At 51.5% G+C, this 18729-nt stretch overlaps 7 protein-coding genes across 7 annotated transcripts; 6 read left to right on the forward strand and 1 right to left on the reverse strand.

The window, feature by feature from the left end:
• Positions 1–723: 723 nt before the first annotated feature.
• On the forward strand, positions 724–1699 carry J4E83_003295 (uncharacterized protein; the record flags this gene model as incomplete). The annotated part of the gene is made up of 2 exons (XM_049330232.1): positions 724–978; positions 1046–1699. 2 exons carry the CDS (start codon positions 724–726, stop codon positions 1697–1699), a joined length of 909 nt encoding a protein of 302 aa, XP_049190728.1.
• Positions 1700–5192: 3493 nt separating this feature from the next.
• J4E83_003296 (uncharacterized protein) lies at positions 5193–7739 on the reverse strand (the record flags this gene model as incomplete). The annotated part of the gene is made up of 1 exon (XM_049330233.1): positions 5193–7739. One exon carries the CDS (start codon positions 7737–7739, stop codon positions 5193–5195), a length of 2547 nt encoding a protein of 848 aa, XP_049190729.1.
• A 395-nt stretch (positions 7740–8134) lies between these two features.
• On the forward strand, positions 8135–8959 carry J4E83_003297 (uncharacterized protein; the record flags this gene model as incomplete). The annotated part of the gene is made up of 1 exon (XM_049330234.1): positions 8135–8959. The coding sequence occupies one exon, from the start codon at positions 8135–8137 to the stop codon at positions 8957–8959; it is 825 nt and encodes a 274-aa protein (XP_049190730.1).
• Positions 8960–9976: 1017 nt separating this feature from the next.
• Positions 9977–10547, forward strand: J4E83_003298 (uncharacterized protein; the record flags this gene model as incomplete). The annotated part of the gene is made up of 3 exons (XM_049330235.1): positions 9977–10092; positions 10149–10278; positions 10335–10547. 3 exons carry the CDS (start codon positions 9977–9979, stop codon positions 10545–10547), a joined length of 459 nt encoding a protein of 152 aa, XP_049190731.1.
• Positions 10548–12247: 1700 nt separating this feature from the next.
• J4E83_003299 (uncharacterized protein) lies at positions 12248–15105 on the forward strand (the record flags this gene model as incomplete). Its single annotated transcript, XM_049330236.1, has 2 exons — positions 12248–12481; positions 12547–15105. 2 exons carry the CDS (start codon positions 12248–12250, stop codon positions 15103–15105), a joined length of 2793 nt encoding a protein of 930 aa, XP_049190732.1.
• Positions 15106–16145: 1040 nt separating this feature from the next.
• J4E83_003300 (uncharacterized protein) lies at positions 16146–17303 on the forward strand (the record flags this gene model as incomplete). Its single annotated transcript, XM_049330237.1, has 4 exons — positions 16146–16149; positions 16213–16847; positions 16907–17073; positions 17135–17303. The coding sequence occupies 4 exons, from the start codon at positions 16146–16148 to the stop codon at positions 17301–17303; spliced, it is 975 nt and encodes a 324-aa protein (XP_049190733.1).
• Positions 17304–17589: 286 nt separating this feature from the next.
• J4E83_003301 (uncharacterized protein) lies at positions 17590–18480 on the forward strand (the record flags this gene model as incomplete). Its single annotated transcript, XM_049330238.1, has 1 exon — positions 17590–18480. The coding sequence occupies one exon, from the start codon at positions 17590–17592 to the stop codon at positions 18478–18480; it is 891 nt and encodes a 296-aa protein (XP_049190734.1).
• Between the last annotated feature and the right edge of the window lie 249 nt (positions 18481–18729).

Here is an 18729-nt window from a genome sequence, read left to right on the forward strand (position 1 = left end):
GTACTCCGTATGGCTGAGTTGGTAAACGCGCTTTGTGCCGAACACGGCGCGCTCAAAGAAAGTGATGCCTCGCGTCGATGGCTTCGGAAAGTTTCGCCTTCGTCAAAGGAACCCAAATCAACAAAGGGCGCGCAACATCGAAATGATGTCTTTTGGCAGCGAACCTTGGAGTTCTCGAGTCCTACTAAAGATCACCACTATACTCTCTGAGCCACCGATTCGCGCATCGACATCTCCGACGGATATCTGGACGACACCATGGTTCTTTATCATGCTAACGGAAGAGTTGTTGCGGACCACGATCGATATCTAGATGAAGAAGCACGGAATCTAGCGGATCATTATCGATACATCGAACAGATTGATATCTGTGACCAAAAGTCTGCGGACGCTTCTACTGATAACGTTCAAATCATTATCGATAAGCAAGAGTATAGAACACTCTATTGTGAGAGGGAGGGATATTGGGAAACCATAAAAAAGTTCAGGCAGAAAACTTCATATAACGACTTATCGGCGGTTGATCGCGCTACCCTGATGATGTGCTCGACCTTTGCCGATGACCACTTCAGATACAATCCGGGCGCCAAGACTCTTCATCTACCAGTGCGTTATCCGAGACAACACCAAGCTGGTCTGGGTGACAGAACGAATCAGTATTTCAACGACAACTATGAATCTTGCGTAGATGGAAAAAGACTCGCCGAACAACTTGATGACCAAATGGCGTTTATACGACCGGAGGAAATCGAAGAATACATCATTCCATGGCTACAAAAAGTGCAAGAACAGAGTAATCGCGAAGAAGATGAACCAGACAAAGAGGACGATGCAAGACCACCCAAGAAGACGAAGCGCGCACGCAAACCAACAGGGCCTGACGGTGCCGTCACCATGAGAATTCCAGATGCACTTGACGACAAAATCCATCTCTACAACGCTATGCTGCAGCTAGGCCTGTCTAAGCTCGTGCAACTGGTAAGAATCACTTCTCCAATGCCTACCTATTTTCAAGACATAGACTGACCATACCCCTAACATTTAGCCACTCATCGACGCAATCGTCATGCAGATGTACAAAACCAAACTCAATGCGTGTCATCTTGCCACTCTAGAGCATACTGTCGGGCGCTTCTACTCCAGAGGTGTTGCTGTCCTTGACCCAGTTCTCTGTCATTTCATCGGAACGTATCCTCGCAGGACCTTGCAAGATCGCAGAAACGTCAGACCTCCACCTGAAAGCGAAATTGAATCATCAGATGATACGAATAAGCCCAGCGAACAACCGCCAGAAGAAGCGCTGGATGCTGATAATCAGTCGGGAGAAGAACCACCCGCAACAGCACCAGTACCAGAAATAGAGAGCAACTTCGACTTCAAGAACTCGGAGAGAAAGTATCTCGGTTACCATGATCAGCCTGCGGGCCGCGAAAAACCTTATGATGAAGACAAGTTCATTCTTCCCCCTGAGCTGCCTGTCATCGGTCATAGTATAAAGCATTGGTCTGGAGTCCGCAAGAACGGTAGCACAGCTGCGGCTCATAACGGATTTCCTCTCAACATTGGAAAATACAAGAAGTTCATTCGGAGGAATGCGACAGATGCGATCGACGTAAATGACTATTTTGAAGAGGAGACAAATCGATTGGCAGGTCATTCCGACTACGAAGACAACGGTCCGGGGGAGGGTGATTTGTGATGTCTTCGTTGGACCAAAGGCTACTTCCAGTACGTCGTAGTTCTTATTCAAACCCAATCCTCATCGCTTTCGTCACATATATCACTGTCAACTTGATACCTTGTCTTCTCCAATGTCTCATCTACATGCTTCTATCGAGATACAGTGAACGCCTCTTCCACACAAACATGACCTCGGCAGCGACAGGAACAAAAACAACGGTAGCGACAATCTGACCAAAAGTCCACTGCCCATCTGGGAAGCTCCCACCAGCTGCTCGGATCATGACACTTTGTAGTTGTCGCAGCCGAAAGAACGCCCAGAATTGCACAACAAGTGCGATGGCGACGACAACGTCGATTCCCAGTTTTGCATACAACCCAACAATATCTCCATCAAACATAGAACAGCACTTTGTCAGCCAGGCTTGTTTATGGTCCATGTCCTCTAAAGCGGAAGAAAGGATTTTCGAGATGACCACAATGGACAACAGCAGATAGCTGAGAATGCCGAACGCCGTGGTGAGATCGCGTTCATGTGAGCTGATAGTGCTAACGCCTTCGAAACAGACGCCTGCGATCACGCTCCATTCTTCGAACGTTATGGCGGTGTTTGGCGAACTTCCGATCCGGCTTTCGCCTGCATTGGTCAGTCGGTAATCTATTAACAGGTCGTTACCACTTACCGAAAGTACCTCCCATGCGAGAGAAGAAAGGGCAAAACCCCATAGCCCAGCATATCACAAACAAGACAAAACGTTGTCCTCTCCGAGCATCGGAGAGAAGCCCGGGCTGTCCATCAGTGCCGCTTCCTGCCTCTTCATATCTGTCTTCTGGAACATCAGTACCACTAGACAACCGTCTTCTAGCAGCATCTATTGCGCCGCCTTCCAAGAACATTCCCGGTCGCAACACCATTGGAAGGAGAGGCAGAAGCGTGAGCGACGAGACCAGCCAAGCAATCTCGACCGTGAAGCCACCCATTCCAACAGCGTTTACACCAAAGTCTACCCCAGACAGTGTAACAATGCTAGCAGTTTGAATCGCGAAGGTGAAGAAGATGGCGTTGTCGAAAAAAGTTCTTGTGGCGTTCGCAACCAATAGCCTTCCGATGATTGGATGGCCTTTTGCGCTTCGTTCAAACCACATCGATGTCGCTACGAGACATGCGCATATGGAGCTCTCAAGAATATATCCAATCGCCATACCAATACCGCTGATGTCTGGATTCCCTGACCCCCAAAGAGCCCCGCATACGTGAGTTTTGCAATCCTTCACAAGGCTGAAGTCCCCGCCCGTGGCGTTGCGGAGCAGGTCGATGTACGCTGCGAAATCCGTTCGAGTGGAAAGGGCAAGACAACCCGATGGGTCCATTTTGGAAAGCTGTCAGTATGAAGAAGCAGCGAAGGAAAAGTCGGAACCGTCTATTGTACCGACCAAAAGAGGATGTCAGCTCTGATCAGGCTGAAGTCTGCCTTATCGCTCAGCAGAAGCCCCCCCTGCCGCGGCGTAAGCTTAGCCCCCAACCTTGAGGTTTTTTTTAGACCGACGCCCCATCGCGACTCATTACAAAGCAGATAAACCCAATGATTACTCTAAGCCGAGTTTAAGTCTTCGTTCTCACTTACTGCTGTCGAAAATGAAAGCGTTTCTTGTATACTTGCTCGTTTCGCATCTCATCACAATGACAAGCGCTCAATCGGTAAGAAACCTCCCCAAGTTTCACAGACGAGAGTGAGACTTACTCTATAGCTTGATACTACGCTCGTCAGCTCTCCGTTATCTGCATCTGAATTAAGCGTATTTGAGGGAACAACTCAGTTCAATGGCCAACCATCATTGTTCATTACCATGACACGACCTTTCACCACAACAACATCAACATCATCGACGTCTGCATCTAAACACCCGATAGCTCCACCCCCGCATTCATCACCGCCTCAACCTCCACCTTCACCTCCACCTCCGACAGCAGTTCCACCCCCATCTCCACCTCCCACAGCAGTCCCACCTCCAGCCCCGACAGCAGTTCCAACAGGTGTTCCGACAGGTGTTCCGACAGGTATTCCAACAGGAGTCCCATCTCCGCCAAACCCTACCTTCACCCTACCACCTGTTTCGGGTGGCGGACCTCCAGGCTTGTCTACAGGTATTAATACATTACAAACAACCTGAAAGCCTTCTGCATATGCTGATCCCGGAGCAGGTTATACAGTCGGTACCGCAGTTGGCGGCTCCGTCGGCGGTTTACTCATACTCTCCCTCCTTATTTTCTGGTATTAGTCCAGCTCTCGCAATGTGTAATTACATACTGACTAATCAGGTTCCGCGCGCATAATAACAAGAAGAAGAAGTTGCGACTCTCTGTTAGTAACGGGTCAGCGCTAGCAAAAAAGCTTGAAGAAGAGAAGACGGAGAATGTCAAGGCCAACGGTGTTCCAGAGAGAAAGCCACTGCTTATGAATCCTAATGCTTCTGGAACAGAGACAGAGACTCATGTGAGGAAGCTAGACGGCGAAAGAACTCCGAAGTCTACTAATACGATGTGAGATGGTCACATATCACAAGAATGCGTTGGCGGGTTGAGCGGCCTAGATCACGCAATTTTGCAACATTTTATTCCATTTTTACGATGATTAAACTATCAAACATATCAAAGATCCATAGCTACGTGTGACGAGCACATGTGCGACCCGCGCAGTGCCCGCTTTGAACTTCGCATTGATGCAAATGGACTGATGCTCTCTCGACTATCTTTGCTCCTCTTCTTCGGAACGCTCTCAAATGTGCGCTTGAAAAAAGCAATTGGGTATCGTAGATGGGTCGCTCGTATGTGAACAGTACATGTGCCGTGTAGCTTTGGGATGGATGGCGACTTGACTGTGATGACGCGCTTGCAACGCATGCCTGTTTGGGGTCTCTCGGCCATGTGTAGTCTGCCTCTGCCCGTAAGGCTCATCCGCTAGACCTTACAAGTGGCGGGTATGGTGAGAGACTGAAGGGGCGCAGCTTTGGCGCTTGGTTTCGTCTTTTGTGTCTGATTTGGCGTTTTTCTGTTTTCATCTTTTTTTGGTAGGGATATCTTCCCTTTCAGGAAAAGAAAGTCTCAAATTCATCGCGTGCATATCGCGAAGGAAGAGATCTGAGCGTTGGCCATGCTGGCAGGGCCTTCTGTGGTACATTGATGTGGCATGATCCCCATGTGTTGGGATTCTGCTTAGCAAGATCGCACCGTATGCTTGGTGTTCGTGACCAATGCCAGCGTCTTGGGCGATGGCTTCATGCTGTGCAGACGAAGACAGCGAGCTGCTCCTCTACTTACTCCAGAAGGCCAATCGTACTGATTCCGTCCTATACCTCGCCATCAATGACGACACCCAGGTTAGCGGTGTCGCACTGACTGGTATAGTCTCCGTCTCTTTCTTTCTGCTCAATGTCCTTGCAAGAGCCTATGACCGTCTCACTCCTGTAGACTGTGTCATTGCAGTAAGGTTCAGGATACTTTTGTTCTCAACTCAAAGCTCTTCGTCCTCTTTGTTGTGAACTGGGCTTTGGTTTTGAGCTTCATCACCCTCGTGGATGTCGGTATCGTCCCAATCTACCTCAACATCGTAGCGTTGAGATACTGTAGACGGAGTCTTGCACGGTCGCACTGCTTTAGTAACCGGTACTGTAGGCTCATGTGAAGATCCTCCTAGTCCGTCACGACCTGGTGAGGCCTGGTGAGGACTCAAGGACGGATCCATCGCCGTCTCTTGTGTCACAACAGACCCAACGTTTGCGACTTGTGTAGGTAACGTGGCATCGATGGTTCCTTGAGATACATCGTCTTCGCCAGTAACATCGCTGCTGCCCTTATTCGCAATCTGTCCAAATTGGGAGTTGGGACTGTCATGACGCGAAATACGTCCATCCTTGACCTTCGACGGTGGCGATTCTCCCTCTTTTGGCGAGACACGAGGACCTGGAGATTCAGCATGCATCAAAGACTGTAATGAGCTTTCCGCTGCAAGCGCAAGTTCAGACAAGTAATGTTCGCCATTGCTGCCAGGTGTCGCTGCTCTTCCCGCGGGAGATGCCAATGTTGGTGTGATCGGCGGGAGTGGTGTCGTGGATGCATAAACTGTTGCCATTCCCCGCGTTGCAACCGTCAACTTACGCTGCGCCGCTTGTTGAGCTGCAGCTCGAGCTGCGAGAGGACTATAGTCAAATGTTGACCAGTCAATGATGGTAGGGTCGTGTGTGGTTGTAGTTGTCTCTTCCGGGTCTTTGAGCCAGTCTATACGACATGTTTTCGAATAGTCGAACCAACCAACAACGCCATCATCCTCTCGCGCACCGTAGGCCATTCGGGTCTCCGTGCCGGTGTTGTGGTCGATGTCGAAAACGCCATGCTCGTATACTACCACGGTAGAGCTGTGCGTGATTGAGATGCAGCCGCCTTCTTTCAAGGCTGCACTAGGGTGCCATGACTCCAACACACGCCTGTGCTCCGGCTTGGGCGTAACTTGGCTCATCCAAGCGGGTTTGTTCCCATGGAATCGTACTGGCTGCGTATCCGGAACTCCGATGAGCTTGAGGTACTCTGCTGCTAGAAGAAGTCCTCGCTCGGTAGCGATGTGAACCTTCCCATTGTAGAGATAGAGATCACAGTCGCCGATGTCTCTAGTTGGCTCGACTTTCGAAGCATCTTTGCGGCCAAGGTCTTCGGACGTCCAGAACTTCTTCCTGGAAAGGCGAAGCGCTTCCTGCCGCAGAACAAGCATCTTACGACCAAAGACATGGACCTCGTTGTCATCAGTGAACGACCGTTTCAGCCTGTCTGAAGGCTTATCCATAACCTCGAATGGGTACTGATGTTCAATCGTATGTGAGCACAGGAGGGGTATGCTGTAAACGTCATAGTCGACAAAGGTAACTCCTTCCTCTGGGAAGCGATCCTGACCGGCGTACAAGTGGTGATCATCCAGAGATTTCTTGATCTTAGAATTCCGTCTCTTTATAGCCTCGTGGCTCGCTTTGGCCTTTTTGCGTGAAGCTACCTGGGGATTCTCCAACTCCACGAACTTCCGCTTACTGCGCTCAGCCGGCGGTGTGACTGTTTGGCTTGGAGTAGAACTAGGCTTTGGCTTTGTGCCACCTGCGCTGCTTTCGCCATCCTTTGCGTCTTCCATCTTGTGTATTTCCTTCCCTGCGCTCGGTTGCCGTGACTTGGGGGTTGAGGCGGCGCCCTTGGTGACGGATGTACCGGGAGGCATCGTGGCCGCGGTCTTGGTGCTAGCATTGGACTGCTTTAGCGAGCTGGCTTTGGTGTTTTGACTTGGGGTCCGTGGAGTAAGCGCCTTTGCCTCCGGCTTCGCTTCGGGTGCTGTGATCTTGCAACCGTCTTTGACACCGTGTCCCGTCTTAGGGCTCTTTAGCTCATGAGAGACTGTCTCCAATACAGCAGTTCTGCTAGGAACAACAGGTTTCTGTTTGAACTTGTCATCACGGAGCTTCTTCCTGTCTTCCTCGGTCATGTTCTTTAGGTCAAGTAGGCTAGGGACCTTCTTGCCTGCATCAATGCTTTTCTCCACTGCTGGTGCGCGTACATGTTCTTGTCCGTGAGCGACCATTGTCGGTTGCATTTCTCCAGGTCCGCTACGCGCTTTCTTCTTCGCATGCAGTCCATCATCTTCAGTTGCCTCTTGTTTACGCTTCCGGGAAACCTGTTCAGCGGCGTCGGTAGTCGCACTTGCGCGGAGTTCTTGGACCTTGATTGGCCTATCGTGGATCTCTCTGGTTGGGGGTGGGGTGCGCGAGCGCCTGTTGTCTCGATGCTTGGATTGTTGCTCGGGCTGAATGTCTCGCCCTGGCGACTTGCTCCGCCGGTCGCCATGTCCACGTCTGCCACCGTATGCACGTGCACCATTACGGCCGCGTTCTTGCTGTTGTGCTTGGTCTTGGTGTTGAAGTCCTTCTTTTGCCTTATATCGAACATGGGTAGTCATCGCAGTCTTGGGGTGAGTATTGTGGGCGCCGTCCGTCTTTTGGTGCGAACCGCCGTTGCGTTTCCTGGCCATAGTGTCGATTATCGAGGACAGCAAAAGACCTGTGATTTGATACGGAAGGTCGTGTGTAGAGGGGAGCAAGTCAGACTAGTGAGACAAAGGTATTGTGTGGGTCCATTGTCGCGCTAGTACCACGTGCTCTAGTATTGTCTCTGTCACCCACATTCACTACGGCCATACTTTCGAAATGTCCTTCTCGAAGGATAATGGTCATTCTATGCGCCTCCAGGAACGAGTTGTACCGTTGTGCGCGCATAGTTGCGTCATCACGGCGTTGCAGGCGCTGTTGCCAATCATGGCAGGCAGGCGCAGCCTATAGTGAAGAGCCATATTTTTCCGTCGCAGCATTGCAGAGCCTCAATCCGGCTTAACAGACTTACAAAGCTTAGAAACAACCTCGGAACGAAATGCTGCCGCTACACCATCGAGACGACCAAGCTACAGTTGCAGGCGCACAGCTCGAAGAGAGCTTCGGCAACATGGACATAGATACTACGGCTTCCTTCGATGATAGCCCGAAGCAGCCATTTGGAGATCTTTCGTATGAAATACGCGCTCTTCTCCTGGAAGGTCCTCCAATTTTGCTTGTCGCGTCTCATTCGGGTGCGCCATCGGACTACGCCCACCAATGTTCTGCTGCCAAAGGTCTCGTTTCCCTCGATCGTAGTCGTCAGATGACCGAGCAAGCCGAGAGCGGCCACCGTCCATATGCCATCGAAATTTCGGTTTGGGCGCTCGCTGCGGCTTCGCAGGCGATTCGAACCGGCTATGAGGAATACCCAGACGTTTCGCAACTCGCTCTTGCCATGGGCCCCATCTTACCAGGTTACGCCATGTGTGTCCTCGACTGGCTTGTTCGGTGTTTCAGAAGCAAGACGACGACATCTTTCATTCCCGATGACCCAGAAGTCGATGGCGAAGATAAGTGGTATTGGCTGTATAGCTATGCGGCGATGCGCGCTCTCGGTATTGACGCTGTGGAAGATCTGCAGCCGTTCATCAAGCGTCTTATTGATCATGAAGGCCTCGTCGCGGAGATGACCAGCTACCTACGTCTTCTGAGAGCCCTGAAGCCTTCGGATCCAATCGTCACGTATCTTGCTGTAAGAACAGCCAGGCAGATGTTGGGAAATGCGCACGTGTTGTCGGAGGCGCAATGCGACGCCATAGGCGCAGCACACCCGCATTTCGCCGCGCTCGTCAACGAGCAGCTACAAAAGTCAAAGTTGTGATCTCTTGTCGAACACCAGGCAGCGGTGAGGGGACGGGTCCCAATACAATAAGCAAGTAAACCTCATTGCTGGTTGAGATGTCTGGTCGAAGTAAGGCGGGGTCCCGGAGCTCCACATGCTAAACCTTTTCGGAAAGGTTCGCCTGATAACAAGGGACCCATCCACCTGGGCAACAAAGATGCTCTACATCACTCCCACCACCTCAACCAAATGCGCAAGTCGGTCAGCTGCGCAATCTTCTCTCACCGCATCAGATGAGAGAGTCTATCTTCATGACAAGTTTATGCTGTCTCTTGTCAGCCCTAGCAAGGCCCCAGTGTAGTCGTTTTTCCTTTTCAATCCCCTATTTCGCTACAATGTCAATGCATCGGCTTGTTCCACGGTACTGCCAAATGATTCGCTCATGCTATTGAAATGGCTCACGATTTGTTCGCTGGACCGCGTCTTTTTCAGTCTCTCGTCTCTCATTTCGTCTTCATCGTGACACAAGCGCATCTCCGATTATGGAAATGCTGATGTATCGTTCGCGGCAAACCCCTTCGATAACCCTCCACTGACATTGATGTCTGATTGCCAAATGTTTCGTTGTTTCTGTCATTTGTGTTGGGAAAGTTGACCGCTTTCTCTCTTCAGCTAAGGTTGCTGTCACCGCCAGGTGTGATGCGTGTTCCGCTCCGGTCATGGTGCTGTCCGGGCCAACGTTGAGGGACACCAGAGGAAGTGAGGGCTCGGAGACTCTGCCGGCGCATCCATTTGACAGTCGCGCTAACACATCTTAGCTCAATGCGGGAGGATGTTCCTGCATGGATCAATATTACACATCCAATGTTGGGACTGTATGGTACAGCTGCAGGTACTTGCTACCAGCACACAACGCTTTGATTCTATCTGAGAAGGGTGAGGGTAGTGCGAAAGTTGGTGTATAAGAGGGGCAACATCCTCACTCTAATCGAAGCACAACATCAAGCATCACTTTCAACACATCACCTCACCAACAACCACACAATCATCATCATCATGCGTTTCTCCCAAATCGCCACTCTTCTCTCCATTGCTGCTGCGGCCAGCGCCCAGTACACCTACAACATTACCCAAGCTGAGAAGCATGGTAACATGGAGAAGTACAAGTGCTTGTATGCTAAGCCTCCCCGAAACCTCGTTATACTCTGTACTGATGTCATCATGCTAGGGACAACAAGAAGCTCAGCAAATGGATGCCCAAGTGCCTTCACCAGTGCCAGGAGAAGGCCAACCATGCTGACGGCTGTGCGCCCGATGACTTTACTTGCCATTGCATCAACTACAGCGTCTACTCTGCCGTGAGTACCATGTCCGTCCTAGTTTCAGCTGCAGCACTTTTCTGACACCGTAACAGGCGATTGAGCCCTGCGCCTTCCCTGCCGCCCTCGGCGGTAAGGGCACTTGCTCGTTTGAGGAGCTCGGCAAGGCACGCCCTATCGTTCAGGACATGTGCAACTTCTTCAACGCCACTCTATACGACGACTACGCGGAGTGCGACATAGAACTGAGCGAGGAGAAGACTTACATGATCCTCGCTGACGAGGAATTCGGAGAGGTCACTTACTAGATGTGGACGAGCAAGGCTTGGTGTGATAGATAGGAGTATTAGACTTAGGATTGAACTTTAATAGACTTTCATCTTCTCAAACATCTTACTTACAGTGGGACATGTCTTATGCAGTCGTAGTCACTGGCGTCGTTACAGCCAAGTGATTTCACAACACCTGACATTCGTCTCACATGGTGCCTTCACGACCGCCGCCCCGACTACTACAAATAGACTTCTCGCGCTGCAACAACCGAACCACACTCACACCCTCACACTTCCACGCTCTCACACAACCATAACCACTATCCCCAATACAAGCATCCCTCCCAACAACCTCACTACAATGCCAGAGACATACGGCGAGTACGAACAAGAAGGCGGTCGTCGTGGCGGCGTCTCCGGCCAAGGTACCGGTAGCGGTAACAAGTGAAGAAGTCTAGTCGTTTTCGACCTTACTTCAAATAGAGATAGATAATGCCTGGTTCTCATCGGCGAAAAGCGCATCGTGTACACGAGCGCTTTGCTGCGTCGTCATGTGTTCGCGCACATGATAATCTTATCAGTTTAATGTAACCTTGAAATCATTCTTGTTACCGCCTATGAGGAAGTAAGCTGAACTGTGATTCCCAAAAGTGGATACCTAGGTAGGCTGCGTGATGCACAGATGTGATGTTGGGACGGATATAGACGAGTGTAAGTCGATGATGCAGGTCAAGACATGACGCCGTGACTATTGAACACGCTAGGAGACCAGACACGCGCACCCAGGAACTCATTTCGCCGTGTGTTGTTCCGACGCCCAGGAGATGTCGCGTTTCCAAGATGAGGAGCGGCGCAGCGCGATTCTAGCTAGCGTGCTTGGCATGAACGTGACGCGCGCGTGTGGCACATGTCTCCTTTCGCGCGAAAGTTCCACCAAAACCTTCACATACCTACGTTATCCCTGAGCCTACTGACTTTCTGTTCTTTCCGGACGCGTCGCGTTGCCCTGCGATACAGCAGCTCCGAAGCTGCCCAGTCTGCCAGATTCGACTGGCCCTTCCGGTGGGCTTGCGCCATGGCATTATGTACTGTCTCCAACCCCATTCTTTCACATACGACCATAGGATCATGAAAATTAGGCTTCCCGTCCGCTCAGCCATATACAAGCATGATACCGGCGGATTAGTAGTTAGGTGGGTGACCACTAGCGAATCCCCGCTGTTGTATGTTTTTGATCTTTTTTGCCCCAGCTAAGGACATGCGACAAGCTCTCGAGCGGTGCCGTCTGCGGGCATCGCTCCTATTTTTGCTGGTCTGGCAGTACTATTCACGCATCCATCACCCCAAAAGGCATCAATTCGGTTGTCTCTACCCCGAGGTTAAATGGCGAACAGGTCTTCGCCCTCCCACAAACATGTCGATCTACCCCACCTCCACAGTAGCTCCACTCCTGGCCATCACACACGAGGCTCGCCAAGGACACACCAGCCTCGTTCAGGACGACCTACATTACGTTCTGTGGACACCTTCTTGCGTGCGGGCTAGTCGACGGGTATGCTACCGCAAGTGACATGGTGAGCCGGGTATTGGACGGGCCACGGCCCGTTGCGGTCAAGCCGTAGCCAGGTACCTGGTCGAGACATGCAACTACAAAATGCTTGCCCGTCGGATGGTCAGGGAGAAAGTCAAGCCTCCCCTCTGGTTGCGACTTCTTCCACTGTTTGCACCATCTCACAATGTTTGGGGCCTTCATTGGCCTTGCTGGCCTTGTCAGCTATGCCACCGCCCAAAGCGACTCTGTCAAAGTCAAGTGGCTTGAGGATACACCAGAATACCTCGCTGGCGTGACATTCGGCCTACCGTGGCCTCGAGGACAGCACCTTGCGAACGCGACAACCTTCACCGTCTCTGGGGATGCGGAACTTCAGTCGTGGGCAACAGCATACTGGCCTGATGGCTCGCTGAAGTGGGTACGACATGTCCCTGTACGAACTGCATATGAGACATTGACTGACTTCGTACACCCACCTCTTAGACCGGACATGCTCTCGGAGCTAGCGACGTACCAGCCAGTGAATATACAATCACAGCTTCTGGTGCAGGAAACTCCTCGGCTTCGCTATACAAACGCCAAGCCAATGGCATCGAAGTCACCGACTCTGACAACACCATCGTGGTCAGTACTGGCAAAGTCTCAGCAACCTTTCCCAAGTCGGGCAACATTCTGGTTTCCACCATTGAAGCCGGCGGAAAGACGGTCGGAAGCAACGGTCACCTCGTCCTACGCTCTCAAGACGGTACTCCTGATGACGACGAAGATGGCAAGCCAACCGGCATCGACTACTTCAGCTTCACCAGCAAGATCTCGAACGTCACTGTATCGGAGGAGAACAGCGTTCGATCATTAGTCACTATCAACGGCATCCATACTATCGACGGAGATGGCGCTCATGACGACTGGATACCCTTCACCGTTCGGTTTTACCTCTACGCCAACTCCGAAGCAATTCGGGTCATTCACACCATCATCTACGATGGAGATATGTACAAAGATTTCATGTCGGGTATCGGCATTCGCTTCGATATTCCCCTAGCTGAAGAGGAGTTCTACGATCGTCATGTCCGAATCGCGGGTGTTGAAGGCGGGATGCTACACGAAGCTGTCAAGGGCATTACTGGTCTGCGTCGCGACCCAGGTGTCGACATTCGATCGGGCCAGTTCAACGGCACCGTCTTGCCACCGAACTCTACATGGGATCAGAGGGTGACCACTCGTTTACAGTGGATCCCAACGTGGAGCGACTATCAGCTCACACAACTCTCACCAGATGGCTTCAACCTCAAGAAGCGCACGAAGGCTGGCCAAAGCTGGGTCAAGATTCCTGGAGGCACACGTTCAGGTGGCCTGGCATATCTCGGCGGCGCTACGGTTGGCGGCCTTGCCGTGGGCCTTCGCGATTTCTGGAAGAAGTATCCTACCAGTTTGGATATCTCTAATGCCGCAACTGATACTGGATCAATCACCATGTGGCTGTACAGCCCTCAAGCAGGGCCCATGGATATTCGCCCATACCACGACGGACTTGGACAAGACACCTACAAGCAGCAATTGGACGCTCTTGATATCACATACGAAGACTGGGAAGGAGGCTACGACACTCCCTATGGCCTTGGCCGCACCAACGAGCTTTACATCTACGCGTTTGACAAGACTCCATCCGCCGAGCACCTTGCAACGCTCACCAACTTCACCAACAACCCACCCGTTCTTATTCCTGAGCCAGAGTACATGCGCGACACCAAAGCGATTGGGTCGTACTGGGACGTGCCTGGTGCTGTGGACTCTGCGCAAGCACAAACTATCGAGAACAACATGGACTTTCTGATCAAGTTCTACGAAGACCAAATCGAGCAGCGCCGTTGGTACGGATTCTGGGATCATGGGGACATCATGCATACCTATGATAATGATCGTCACCAGTGGAGATATGACGTCGGTGGCTATGCTTGGGATAATTCGGAGCTGTCGCCTGATCTCTTCTTCTGGGACTTTTTCCTCCGCACCGGTCGTGCGGATGCCTACAAAATCGCTCATGACCAAGTGCGCCACGGAGGCGAGGTCGACTCGTATCATCTTGGCAACTTTACTGGGCTTGGGACGAGACATGGCGTCCAACACTGGAGTGACAGTGCCAAACAGGCTAGAATCTCAACTCCAGTCTATCGCAAAACGTTTTACTACATCTCCGGCGGCGACGAGCGCACCGGCGACCTGGTAAGTGAGGTCATGGATGCTGATAAAGCCTTCCTTCGCGTAGATGCGAGACGCAAGGTGCGAGAACCGGGTATTGTCTACAACCCTGATCCCGAAGCGCTGTTCCTCAACTTTGGCACCGACTGGGCTGGTATTGCCCAAGCGTATCTTATCGAGTGGGAGCGTCGCGGGCCTCGCTGGGAAGAATCCCACAAAAAGCTCGTCCAGTCCATCATGACCTATCCAAAGCTCAAGAACGGATTCGCCACTGGCGAAGCTTTCTACAACAGTCTCACTGGTGCGTGGGCACCGCCACCCACAGACCCGAACAACACCGGCAACGTCACGGTTTCGCATCTGTCTGGTGTCTTCGGCGTCCTTGAGACTATTGATCAGCTTATGGACCACTTCGGTACGGAGGAGAAGAATCTCACGCAGCCTTTCTTCGAAGCCTTTTTGGACTATTGTTACTATTACGGCGCCGGGAAGGCTGAACAGAAGGCTCGTTATGGCAAGGACTTTGGCACTTTAAGTCTGATGCAGGGCCACTCGCGCTTCACCGCATATGTCGCGAATCATCGCAACAACGCGACACTCGTTCCAAGAGTTTGGTCAGAGTTCTTGGGCGATGGTAGTAAAGACGGTCTTGCACCGGGTGCTCCATGGGCGAGGGTGAGGGTCGATGGAAGTGACGCACTTACTGCTGTCGATGAAGCCACATGGGTCAGTACGAATGCCGCAGCGCTATATGGCGTTGCTGGTATTGAGAATCTGGCTCTCGTAGGCGCGCCTGACGTGAGCACCATAGGAGGTGGTAACGCGACAAAGGGATCCGTGTAGTCCTAGTCATTCGTATTAGCCAGAATTCTTCCCTGCGAACTACCGCCACATTCCTATCTCTATGCATGTTATCTTTGTTGGCTCACTACCCGCTGAGTGCACGAGCATTGGTTACGCTTTATACGATGCATTCCACTATAACGGTCCGGCACATCCGCGTGGCACAGTCCGGATAAAGGTCGGCGTCGGGGAGAAGACCTTAATCTGTGAGTAGCGAGCTGCATGGCCCGTGTGACAGGTCAAGGCAATGGGGTAAGTTGCCTTCAGTACGTCCCTGGAGTATGGGTTGATGCATTGCAGGCTGCTTCAATACACACCGAAAAAGATACGAGGGCGACACAAATGGAAGGCAGTTGTCGCCCTGACATGTTCCGCTGCTCCCAAAATTCACCCGCCACTTCTCATGATGGCTGTCTTCACGAAACTAAGCGCGCTTCCTAGGCTCTCTGTCGTCTTCGGGAAACTCTCTGTAGCGAAACTCGTTTCTTTAGTCATGGCATTTGTCTGTTCGCACTAATTCGCTTTCGAAGACCCGGGTGTACTAACGTTGGCAGATTGTTGTACGATGGGTGGTTAGAGGCATCTACCGAGTCTACTTTCATCCGCTTAGCCATTTTCCCGGGCCAAAGTTCTCTGCCTTTACGCGCCTACCTTACCTCACTGCCATAGCGAAAGGTGAACTACCACGACACGTTGCCCAGCTCCACACGCAATACGGAGAAGTAGTGCGCCTCTCGCCTGATGAACTCAGCTTCACCAATCCAAAAGCTTGGCGCGACATCTACGGCTATGGGTCAAAGGAAGGCCCAGGCTCGGCGCCGCCCAAAAATTGGAATCGCCGGGGAAGTTCTCCTAATGGGGCCAACTCACTTGTCGCAGAGCAAGACAATGCCGAGCATGCACGGGTTCGCAAAATCTTCTCTCCCGCGTTCTCTGACCGAGCGCTCGTACAGCAGTCACCATTATTTATCAAGTACGCTGATCAACTTACCCGCAACTTGAGAGAAAGTGTCCAGGCGAACGCGGTCGATCTCGTCCGAATGTGTACGTTAGGTCTATGTACGAACGCATATTAGACAAACACTGACTTTGTATAACTATCTCTAGACAATTTCACCACTTTCGACGTCATGGCCGACCTAACATTTGGCGAATCTCTACACCTGCTCGATAACGCAGAGTACAACACCTGGATTCAAGTTATCTTCAAAAGCATCAAGCGCGGTACGCTAATGAGCATCTTCTTCTACTACCCTCTCGCCAAGTTTATGCTATTTACATTGTTGGGTAAACAGATTGCGACATTTCGGAGGGAGCATCACAACTACACTGTCGAAAGGGTCACTAAGCGACTTGAAAAAGGACGAGTGTCGGAGGGTGTCGGTCTGTGGGACCTGGTTCTCCAACAAGAAGACAACGGCAAAGCGAGTCTGACCCGCCCTGTCATGGACATGAACGGCGAGTTATTCATGTTAGCTGGCACGGAAACGACAGCCACGTTGCTCAGCGGACTGACGTACCTACTCCTGGCGCACCCTGAAGCGATGGCGAAGCTCGCGGACGAGATTCGGACGGCATTTGACTCATCAGGCAGCATTAGTATGGAAGTCACCGCTGGCTTACCCTACCTCAATGCATGCATCAAGGAAGCGTTCAGACACTATCCTCCTGTACCGATTGGTCTGCCACATCTCACTCCGGCCGAAGGCTCGACCATTTGTGGCAGTTTCGTTCCTCCCAACGTACGTTGTCATCTCACCCACATGTTGTCAAACAGCTGTCTAAGACTCACATCCTATAGACGAATGTCGCAGCCTTTCATCTGGCAATGTACAACTCCCCCGACAACTTCAAAATCCCCGAACGTTTCATCCCTGAGCGCTGGCTCGGCGACCCACATTTCGCCTCCGATGAACGCTCAGCTCTTCAGCCGTTCCACATAGGTCCAAGGGACTGCCTAGGCAAGAAGTAAGTAACGCTGCCCCTTAGTCTCTACAACATCGCAAAGATGCTAACATGCTGCTACTAGCATGGCCCTCCACGAAATGCGCCTCATCATGAGCAAAGTGCTCTTCAACTTCGATCTCGAATTGCTTCCCGAATGCCGCAACTGGATCGCGGATCAGAAGATATACTCGTTGTGGGAAAAGACACCATTGATGGTTAAGATCAAGGATGCAGTAGTTGTTTCGACGTAACTGCGCTGTCGATCTAGACATACGTCAAAAGATAGCCTGGGGGCTTTATTGAATAGAAGCAAGACAAGAATCTTTGTCTTTCACTCCAAGCGTTGACTACAGTCTACATTTTCTGTACGCTAGTACTTTTACAGCGTTTGTCTCACCTCCGCACTGACGCCGTCTCCCATTTGCAATTTTTCCTACATCCCACTCTCATATTTGATCTTTCTGCCAACGCGCAAGCGCTTTCGAGACACACTGCCACCTATTTACACGGCTCATGGCATTCGCAGCCACGGCGATGATGGCCGCCCGGACTTCCTCCTTGACGATCAAAACACTCAGCAAGGTCCCAGACGTGGATATGTACGAAGACGTCATCCAATTAACGACACCACTCCAACTCCAACCACCTGTATCCATCTACATCAAAAGCGACTCACCATATCGGGTCACTCTCATAAGGGGCAACAGTATCGACGTCGACGCTGGCCCCGAGTCCTTCACCAAGATCACGTCCTTGAGGCCGCTCGTCATTGCGTCGTCAGCACCGCTTAAGTCCGCATTCGCTGAAGGATGGAACAAACTGCCAGCCGAGCTGAAGATCCTGACAATCGAGTTCAATATGAAAGCCGAGAATCGTATCGGCGCAGGTGACAAGAAGGTCTACCCACCGATAGTCCTTTTTCAGCTGCTTCCTCACCTGACAATGACACGCGAAATCGCCGCAATAGCGCGAGAGATCTTCTGGGCCAAGAACGAGTTCTATCTAGAGCCGTCATATTACTCTGTCGTTATGGGCAATGGAAGACTGGACCCCCGCCTCTACTTCGCCTATCCCCCACAAGCATTTCACCATCTCATTCGAAGGCTCGCTGTGCGCATCCGCCCGATGAGGGATGAGTGGCTCAAGCTCGCTAAGCTTGCGAACGGTGACTATGGTTTCGCTGCGCTTCGCAACGTCGTTGTTGAGTTGGACACGCGGATTTTGCACTGGGCCAGCGCGAGAAGATACAACGATTTTCTCACTAACACGGTCGGCGATGGCATCGACTTTCACTGCGCTGGCAATCTGAAATTCCTTGCTCCACAGAAAGCTAAGGGCAGGTCATCAGAGGTTTCGTTCGAAGATGTGAAGAAGATGTTCAACAGCAGGATCAGGTTCGCGGTCGAGGAGACCAAGGCGGAAGGTTAAAGACTGTCGCTGCGTCTGGTAGGAGCCACAACGGTTAACAGTTCGTGGGAGCAAAGCATGGTTTCGAGTTCAGGGAGAGATTGGTGGATTGTAACAGGAGGCGATGAAGAAGTCAAGGAATGGATAATGGAAGGACATGAGGGTAGTGATATGAAAGCAACTTCTGTGACGTAACCCAGCAGTGTGGTCAGTTACTTTCTTAGATATTATGCTTGGGTTGATGTAATGACGTATATGGTTTTGAGATCC

This window comes from Alternaria metachromatica (assembly GCF_023757995.1).
Source record: "Alternaria metachromatica strain BMP 0045 chromosome Unknown scaffold_5, whole genome shotgun sequence".
Classification (NCBI taxonomy): Eukaryota; Fungi; Ascomycota; class Dothideomycetes; order Pleosporales; family Pleosporaceae; genus Alternaria; species Alternaria metachromatica.